The 10,687-nt window shown below is 40.5% G+C and overlaps 1 protein-coding gene across 2 annotated transcripts in view; it reads right to left on the minus strand.

Annotated features, from left to right (window-relative positions):
* Window positions 1-10,204, minus strand: part of itga3b (integrin, alpha 3b) — a 49,019-nt gene extending 38,815 nt beyond the window's left edge. For both annotated transcript variants that reach the window (XR_008365604.1, XM_053510819.1), the window contains exon 1: window positions 9,948-10,204. Coding sequence is in view for 1 of the 2 variants with exons in the window: in XM_053510819.1 (XP_053366794.1) it covers window positions 9,948-10,123 (176 nt within the window). In the remaining variant the exon portion in view is untranslated. The remainder of the gene's footprint in view (window positions 1-9,947) is intronic.
* Between the last annotated feature and the right edge of the window lie 483 nt (window positions 10,205-10,687).

The following is a 10,687-nucleotide window of genomic DNA, read 5'->3' on the forward strand; positions in this document are numbered from 1 at the left end:
GATTTGTCATACTTACAAAAAACATATTCTTGAATAAGCATTCATATTTGCTTTGATAAACCTTTAAGTAAAATTACAGTCACATGGTTCATCACTATTTGCTATCTTCTTGATAGCTTCTTTGGTACTGATTTTCTATGTACCTAAGGAAAGTCTGAACAGTTAAAAATCCTTGGCTCTAATCCCCTAATCTTTACAAGAGTGTGAAATCAGGGACGCATGTTGAGAAAGGCCAGACATGGTCACTCTGGCCCCCTACTCTTCCCCTCTGCGAGTTATAAATGGCTGAATTTACAGCCCGTTCCGTGTTTATCCAAGTAATCCTGCAGTGTCCCCATGGTAACAGACCTGCAACAGGTGGGATGTCTTTGGCCCTATTTAAACTTTATCATTTCATGTGTTCTGTGTATCAGGATAATTCCCGGACAGGGCTTACACAGAATGAGATGTAAATGCTTCCGGGATACATTTGCGTCAGTGTGGCTAGCAGTGGGCGGCCATGGTCGAATGCGGGCTGTGACTGAAAAGAAGAACTGCGAAGAATTCTGCGAGCAAGGCCAAAAAACTGACTTTTCATGTTTATTAGGAAGTTAAGTTTAATATTTTGTGCCGTCACTCACATAAGCAACTAAAAAGCAGATTCCCCAATCCTCATTGACATAAATCTGCTTGAACCATTTTAGGAGGACAGAGATGCCTTTGCGACATGTTATACAAGCATAAATATAAAGGGATTGGTGTCTCAGGTGACTAAGGCTCTAGGTCAAGGATGTCAGGAGCCACTGCATGCAGGGCCAGTCTCAAGCCTCATTAGAAAAATGGGAGGGATGTGTCAGGAAGCAAGACTCAAAACAGTACATACTTTTGTCTTATTCTCAGACTAGTACAAAACAAGGATCAACAGAGAAGCTTGCTGTGTAAATGTGAGCTGATTTGAAGTGCTCGCCCTGTCATCCAGAGATCGCGAGTTTGGTTCCCGGGTGATGCTGTAACCTCTCACAGAGAGCTGATTGGCTGAGCTCTCTCAGAGGGGAGGGATCGGAGGTACTTAGTGCTCCTACATTAATCACGGGTCTACAGCCAATCAGGGGCGTCTGTGAGCTCACGCAAGCGGAAGAAGCTGCTAGCGCTTTCCTCCGAGTGTGTTACACGGGAGCGAGCAGTTCGAAAAATGAAAAAAAAAAAGAAATGTTTCCGAATGACCACAAAAATGTGGACTTGAACTGCAAATACAAAATGACATTAATAAACACAAAAAAGTGACAAACTATTCAAATACTACTTTCGAATCAGTTTTCTGTCATACGATCTGACCTTATTTTACACTACGCCATGTTGACAAAACATTATTGTTTACAGAGAGAGCACACTCCTGGGTCATCTCATTCTTATCCTTCTGTACATGCTGAAAAACAGCTCTTCTGTCTCATGCTGGCTTTGCTAATGTGGCATGAGATTGAGAGAGAACACCAGATGTATCCTACAGGACGAGTCCCAAGACGCTCACATCACGTCACGCCTGGGGCTCCTTTATCTGCTGGGATAATCTGCCAGAAATGAGCAGAAAAGTGTTATTCCCTGTTGAGTGCAATGAAGAAGTAGTGATAATATTCCTGGCGGGTATCTCTGCATGGACAAAATATCTCAGGGCTCAGTTTAGGTCGATGTGTAAAACGTCCTCCAAACCCCAACAGTGAATTTAATTACGATTCCAGACACTGCCTTTCATCGGATGATTTTTCTAAAGTAGATGTTGCATCAAAGAATTATGTACAGTACTAACGTTTATTCTATAATTGAAGCCCTGATTTACAGCAGTGTTATAAAAATTTACTAAAAAGTGACTTCTACTGAAAACTAAGAAAACATTCATGCTTGCGAAGCGTTTCAAATGCAAAAATTACATTTAAAAAGATTTATTATTTTTACAAAATCACCAGAATTATTACAAAAATCTATAGCCTCGATTTGGCACCCTGTCATCCATAATCTCTTGTAGTAGTACATGCCTAAAACGATCGTTTTGGTTAATATAGCCCAACACTCTGTCAATCCATTTACTCTGAAAGCACACTATTATCCTCAGAGACATGTCGAATTTTAGCTTAACCTTGCATTATGGAAGTGAAACGATAACTGCGAAAAAAAATGGACATTAACACTTAAAACCTGAGCAGCACGGATCTATACCGGAAATGCAACATTGGTCGATGACCGATTTAACAAAAAAACAACTCCTTATATGGAAATCCTGCCAGTGTGTGTCGATGGAGGAGATTTCATTCATCACGCTGTGTGTTTAGGTGTTCAGATATGTCATGTAAAACCAATGTTATCAATACTTTTAAAATGTGTCAGATTATATGGGCATGATGTCGCGAAAATGTAGGATGCCAAAAAATGAGAAAACGAGACAACCCTAAAAAATGTGATTATGTGTCTATTGTCTTTCTTTGCCTATGTGACCCTGTTTTTTTTCAGTCATATTTGTTCAGTTAGGTAAAATGAAATCAGGGGGTGGCGTTCTATATTGCATGACCCTGACCCCTATATCAGCATTTATTGTTCTTCTTCTTCTTATTATTATTATTATTATTATTATGTATTATTTACATAGCAATACATATATATATTCCAATGTGTATGACCATGGTAGGACCTCCGATCAACATTCACACACTATGGCCAATGTAAAAATCGAAAATGAACCTAAACTACATGTTTTTGGACTGTAGGAGGAAGCAAAGGACCCAGAGGAAACCCACCAAGCACAGGGAGAACATGCATACAGGAAACCGAACCTGGGACCTAGAAGTGCAAGTGTTAACTACTAAGTCACTATGTTGGTCTTTCGGCTGCTCCCGGCAAGGAGTCACTATATGACACTATAATGGCACGGTGGCTTACAGTATGTATATATTTTTTAAGCCTGGTTTTTAGGATTGTAAGGGTCTTATTTTTAAGAATGTTTCTGTATATGTGACCAAGTCTTCTGCATTCATTGCACTGATTGGTGTTATTTTCTTATGAATCACAGCTTATAAAAAATCTTATTATGGCATATCCTATAATTTACTATGATAATCTATAGGAGATGACATAATATACCATAGTATTACCATTGTGGGCACCATAGGATTTTATAAAGTACCAGGGTGAGTACTGTGGCACTTCAGTGAATACTGTGGTAGTATTATGGTGAGTCAATGCCATGGTAACGCAATTTAACTCAATTCAACTTTACTTGTACTGTGTTTTTTCTTGACTCTGGCAAGAAAAAACTCCCTGAGAGTGCAACTGGAAGAAACCTTGAGAGAAACCAGACTCAACCAACCCAAATTTGGGTGTGATCACGTTAGTCCACTTTCGTTGATGGAGACTTGGGTACAAAACCGTTCAAGGGAATTTCAATACTGTATCATTTAGCGACTGTAGTCACTTTATCGGTACCACAAGTTCAGCAGGTAACCAATATGGTATGTTTGTACATATTGTATCAGACTAGAGACATATTGTATCAGTTACTTCATACTACTATTGAGTACCATGCAATGCACCAAGTTATTGCAGGTACTGTAAAATGGCACAGTAGAGTTTATTATACAAGTACACGTACAACATTGACAGTGTTACATGGTTACATGGTAGAATCAGATAGAATCAGGTTCTTTCATTGTGGCAAATACTGTACGTACCACATTACTGTCAAAAACACCATGGTACTACATACCAGGTACCATCAGACTACTATGGTACCTACAGCTTAATCCCTGATTGCCATATCAACCACACGTGATCTATATTTGTGTGCGTTCTTGCTTACACACTAAAATTGTAAATGTATCCGTGTAGCAACTAATTACTTGGCTATAGTTTGCAGATTGTTAAAATTGGCTGTTGTTATAAATCCTGTTACACTTACTGCAGCATCGTTTCTCTAAGTGCTAAGATTGGAAAGCGAATGAGCAGCTAGTGATTCATGAGTACCAGATAAAAGCATCGCTCTGAATTACTTATTCATTAGACATGAGTGAATAAATAGCCCAACATGTTCTGTAAAGATCTCTAGTGCTGATGGCTGAAAGTGAGATAACAGTCTTCTTACGTCACACAATCCTGTCTGAGAGACTTCTCGATTTTTTTCAGCGTAACCAATACATGTCACATGCACAAGTTTTTTTTTATAGGAATCACTAAAGTTTGTTTATACAAAGTGATCATGTAGACTATCCCTCAGGTCATCTCTAGATGGTCTTTGAAGACACTTCATTGCCAAATTGTCAATAATTTAGGGATAGAATGCTGATTAACTTCATTGTAGACTTTGTGTTTATTGGTGACGCTTAAACCTACCGGGTGCGTACTGCCACCTGCTGTACTGGAGAGTATAAATCCGCGAAAATGGAGTTACTAATATGAAAACTTGCCAATGGGGAAGAGGTAGGGATGAAGCAATTGTACATGTCTACAGGATGTATGCAATGATACCTAGTGTGAAAGCACCCTAAACTCAAGACTTTAGGTTGTCTTCAAGGAGACTTTAGTATGGGGACTATAGGAAATTAGTCCTGAAGATATCAACGATGTTAACATTCGTAGTAAATTAATGGGTCCTGAAGATGTCCCTAAGAAGTCTCTAGTTTTTGACGATGTCCTGATGTCCTACAGAATGGTGTCTCCTGGGTATTCTCGAGAACTTTTACGTTTAACGCACCTGAGTATACTGCTTATACGTGTATGACGCATACTGTACATCCAAATCTAACCCAACTCAACACCCTTTGAAGTATTTGAATGATCACTTCAACCTTTATATCATTGGTATTGTTTACATTTTCTTGTTAACAAAACAAAACAACCCTACAAGCTGTAGCTTTAAATAAATAGATAAGATACTTCCTATATCAAAGGAAATTCCAGAATTTCTAGAAAACTATACATTTTCTATAAAAGTATAACTTTTAACGCTGTAAATTATAATGCTATAATCGTTTCAGACTATCACGATGTACCATCACACCTCTATTAGACATCACACGCTGCCTGTGAGGGTTTCTGTCTGCAGGTTAAACAAGCCACATCACGACTTTCAAAGGTACCATCATGTAACACAGCAGCTGCTTCAGAAAGCCTTCACATGAATCACACACACTAACTACAGAATGAAACATGAGCATGTTGGCAGGTTGCCACATCATGGAGATTTAAACAATTATTTATTCACCTTTTTAAAATAAAAAAAAACTGCAGTATCTAGATAATCATTTATTCTATAAATATAAAAACATCCAATTAATCAAAGAGTTCTTAAAAGCCATTAATTGTCCCGATCTTGTTTTAAAGATCGCCAGAAAAGTGTGGGAGGTCGGAAAAAATAAATCAGGGAGCTGAAAAATTAAAAACAGAAAAAGGAGATAATAATCATTTATAAAATAGGGGAATGTTTTTGCTGAGGGAGTTGAAAGGAGAGGAATGCAAACTGACTAATGGGTCTAAAGTCTAATTAAAGCTGCCAAAAAAGTACTTCTTTGCATTGCTAGGTTTTTAATCAGACACTTTCATTCATTTTTTATTCACCTTCTACACTGCTTATCCCGTAGACCTGGAGCCTATCCCAGGAGACTTTTGGCACGAGGCAGGGTACACTCCGGAGAGGGTGCCAATCGATTGCCGGGCGCACACACGGACACGCTCATTCACACATTACGGGCAATTTGGGAACACCAATTAGCCTAATCTGCATGTCTTTGGACTGTGGGAGGAAACCCACCAAGCAGAGAGAGGACTTGACGCACACAGACCCAAGGCGGAAATCGAACCCTCGACTCTGGAGGTGCGTTATGCAACCGTGCCAAAATTTTAATGCTTGAGTGTGGTTATTTCACTGAGGAAGAAGGAAGCAGAATGGAAAAAAAGAGACAAGAGAGATCGTTACTGAGATGTTCCCTGCTTGCACTTATCATAGTACTTGATATAGTTATGCCGGTAAAGATGGTAAGCTGATTTGAGCTGAGTAATAGAGGTAGAGAGAGAGCGAGAGAGAATAAACGAGAGAAAACAGAGTTGCCTGTCTCAAATAGAAATGCTGAGTAATTCAGCTCATGGCCTTGAGCCACAAGAGCACAGCATGCAAACAGCTTAGCAACGGCATTCAGCCGTTAAATTAAATGTTCAGTGTGGGGAAATCAGATCTGTAGATCTTCTCCTAGTCACCAGCAAATTGCCACAGTTCATAAACTCGCTTTTCAAAGCAAGGATGACGATGCAGGACTGATGCAGGTGTGTGTGAGTCTGTGTGTGTGAGTGTGTGTGTGTGTGTGTGTGTGTGTGTGTGGAGACCAAAAAGACTACTAATCCTTCAGGATGTTTGTGGGGTAGCAGGTTCCCAAGCTCACTCTCCCCAGGCCAGCCTCAACCTGCAGTCTGACAAGAATGAAACATTCTTCACATTCCTCAGGGTTGGGGGACCTGAACAGCCAATGAGCGGCCGGAGAGCAGCTTTCCACAAGTAGAGAATAAGCTATACAAAGAAGCTGCAGACCCTCCACCTTGAGATAAACGTGATGGAGGAGGTCTGGAAAGGTGGAATGGAGGAGAAATTGGAAAGTGTCTTTAAAGAGAAGGTCATCGCCTGATTTTAAACCACATATAGTATTAAGATAGAGTCGGATGGGGCAGTGGTGGCTCAGACAGCTATGGCTCTAGGTTGTTCATCTGAGGATCTGAGCATCGGGGTTTGAGCCTGCTGTTGCTTGGTTGCCACACCCCATACTACCCATAAGGGCATCCAGCATAAAAATCTGTGCCAAGTTGAGTGCGGATCGGTCGTCCGCTGTCGCAACCCCTTGACGGGAACAGATGAAAGAAAGTTTACATAAAGATAGGGTTGGGTTGTATACAATATTCTTTTAAAGTTCACCAAATTTCGTGATGTTACCGGTAGGTCTGTGAAAATCGCACCCCTACAACCTCCATGTGACTTTAGACTATCCTGAAAAAACACAAGTCTGTCTGAGCTGTTTTTTTTAGCATCCATGCTAAAGTTTTTTCTCCCTAACTGAGTGCATAGAGATGCCTAACGCCTATGACACACCTAGGCCTCTAAGTGAACAGAAAACATTACACAGCAGATTTTTTTACGACAGTAATTAAAGGGATACCGATGCTATTTTTGTTAAATACCCCAGGATACGGGATTAACGTACTGTATAACCGCCCAACCCTTATATAAAGCATAAACTTGCAATACCGGTGATTGTTTGAGGCTGAACGTTCACAAAACCCCATATTTACATAAGGATTGGTTCAGGTGTGTGCATAAAATTCACTTAATACAAAAAAAGTATTGTAGAAGCAAAGAATACAACATTTATTCGATTTATACAGTATGCTTTGACATCAATTACAGTCTCATGGCAACTAACACAGACTGCAAATATTATCTGAAACTTCCTTTCGCATTTTTTTGGAACAATAACTGCATGATAATCACATGGTTTGTACACCATAATATACATAATTGCATATTTTCTACACTTTTTTAATCGTAATTGTTCCACATCAACCAAAGATGTTTTGCCTACTTTTTAAAGTTCAGCCTGTCTCTTAATTACACCGGATTCCTGACAAAACCGATGCTGCATGCATGCCAGGACTAGGTTCGGGCCAACCCCTTGCATTTCTAAAAATTGCCGCTACTACGGCGCAATCTGCTGAGTAAATGCAAGCCTTTAGCTTTGAGGTCTCACACTGGAGACAATGGGTTATTTTTTAAACCGTCGACCTTTGACAAATCCCCCTGTTAACACTTACACGCGCCAACTCGAGGCGGCACATTCCAGTGTCACAGGATAAACAGCAGAAAGAGCCGGTATCTGTGAAGCGTCCTCGACTGACGAAGAGGGTCTGCGATGTAGCAAGATAAACGATGTTGTCCTTCTTCCATGCTGCTCTACATCTACAATCAGGACTAGCTTGTCCTCTTGTCTATGAAATCCATCATGGAATGAATAGCTGTCACTGATCCGATAAACTCAAAGTCTTCGCCTGTGATTGTAAACCTCCTCCAGTCTACAGGAAATACCTTACGACTTATTCTGGACATGGGAGGTTGACAATATTATCTGTTAATCTGTCAGACATGGGGCGCATATACTGAATTTATTGCCGTGTAAAGCACCTCCAGGCCCTTTTTCATGGGCAGACTATTAAAATAATGCACCCGGCTGCCATTTCGTCCAGGCATCACTTGCAAATGCTCCTGTTAAACTGAGCACTGTGTCTTTTTGGTGGCGGGTCTTGCTTGCTCTCTCAAAGGCCCAGAAGAGATGGACCATCGATGTGGTCATGTGACCCCCTCTCATGTTACACAGCTTACCTAATATCACTTAAGCAGCAGAGCATGGATGAAGCATCGATCCCGAAGTTCGCTTAGACCACCAGGGTTTATTCAGATTAAGACAATTTAGACTTACCTTGTGCACTAACAGTGGTGTTATGGAGATTTAATGCCATGCTGGCAAACAAAAATACATGGTTAAAGTTCTTCGAAGTGCCCTGAAATGCTCTATGCTCTATGATGATGGCTTCATCTCAGTGGAACAGGAAATCCCGAATAAGGATAGAGTTCGGAAAGATGAGGAGGGTTTGGGGAACTCCCAATTATACCACAACACAAGGCGGATTATGGCTTTGAATAAGCTTCAACAGATTCTGTCTGGCCTTTGCCACACATTCGCAGCCTTTGTGTACACTGTGGAAAATAATACTATTAAAGCATCAAGGTAAATTTACAGTATGTGTTACTCATCTGACGGCTTTCCTACAGGGATGTGTGGAGGCAGTTTATTAAAAAAATTCAAATGAAATTTCTCACTGGTCACCTCACAGCTCCAGGGATTCGGTTAAATTTTAAACTCTGCTTATTGTTTGTGTGAATGACAGTGTGTGCATTGGTCTCCCATTCAGGGTGTATTCCTGCCTCGCACCTAACATTTCTAGGATTGGCTCGGAGACCCTGATCAGGATAAAGCGGTTCCTGAACATGAATGAATGAATGGATTTTTTTTGTTGTTACTGTTGTTGTTGTTACATGGTAGTTGCTCTTGTTTGCACATTTGCACATGCACTTTACGCTGTCCTTTTTTTCTCTTTTTTGTATGGATTTAAGATTTATTTTTTTATTTTATTTACGGTGTTAATTTGTTTTAGGTTTTCCTCTTGGCTAGTTTTGTTAATTTCTGTTTGTTAACTTATGTTGTATGTATGTCCTGGAGAAACGTTGTGTGTACTGACCTGTACAGTGTATAACTAAAATGGCAAAAATCTACCTGACTTGACTTGATTTTTTTATGCTGTGTATTATATTGCATACTAAATGATTTTCAGATTTTTCAGTAAAAGATCTAAAGCAACAGTTAATTCATCTATACAAACCCTAAAGTCCTAAAGTTGCACATTTATCACACACGTAGATCTCTTCTTATCTACTTTCAGCAAACAGTTAAGGCAGTTTTTGTTTTATATTTTCCCCCCCTTTTCTTTTTTTGCTTAAAATCTCAGCATGGGTGCATGAGGCCCATGCTTGAACTCCTTTTTTTTTTTTTTTACTCTTTCTCACCATAAAAAAACAAAACAAAAAACAAGACAACAGTGACTCTCCACACAACACATAAGACTACAGTTTCCATAATAAACAGCAGAGATGGGAGAGGTAAACAGAAATAGAAAGAGGTTACTGTATTGTTTGGTGTCCAGCAGGTGCTGGATCAGGTTTCACAGCAGAAATGTGACACACAGTATCTATTCCCACATACTTACTTTACTACTAACTTTGCAGAATGAATTAATATGATTGATATCTATTAAAGTCTATCTCGCCCACCTACAGACCCCTGCTTACAGTACTGCCAGCACGGACTCGGGAGAGGGACAGAAGAGACACTTACAGGTACTTCCTGGGCTTCTGCGTCAGCCGGTGCTGCGCTACAGAGAACCCGAACAAGCTGCCTTTGGTTCTTCCTTCCTTTATGACGGGGAAGCGGAGGTCCAGGTTAAATCCACAGCAGGTCTGCGCGGTGAGGATCACACACAGGCAGAAGTGCAGCGGGGAGCCGGGAGCCATGTTTAAGTCTCCTTCTGTCCTCCCTCAGTCTCACTCTGAACAAGACCTGAGTTTCACTTCACACACACACACACACACACACACTCTTTAGGAACAGTGCGCTCTCAAGCTTGGAGGCGCGCGCGCACACGCACTCTCTCTCTCTCTCTCACACACACACACACACAGACTAGGCGCTCTCTAGGTGTTTGCTCTTAGTCGCTCTCTCTCACACACTCTCTCTCTCTCCCTCTTTCTCACACACACACACACTCTCTCTCACACACTCTCTCTCTCTCCACCTTTTTGTCCCTCTGCACACAGAAATTGTTGCCCGTAGGCAGTGTGTGTGTGTGTGTGTGTGTGTGTGTGGAGGGACTGCACCTGAAAGTGCTATCTATCTATCTATCTATCTATCTATCTATCTATCTATCTATCTATCTATCTATCTATCTATCTATCTATCCTTTTCTCTCTATCTTTTTCTTTCTCTCTTTCTGTCTGCATGTCTGTCAAATTGTCTTTCTTTATATCTCCCTGTCTATATCTTATATTTATCTATCACTTAGAAATTGTTGCTCTTAA

Source organism: Clarias gariepinus, chromosome 14, assembly GCF_024256425.1.
Source record: "Clarias gariepinus isolate MV-2021 ecotype Netherlands chromosome 14, CGAR_prim_01v2, whole genome shotgun sequence".
NCBI classification, from domain to species: Eukaryota; Metazoa; Chordata; class Actinopteri; order Siluriformes; family Clariidae; genus Clarias; species Clarias gariepinus.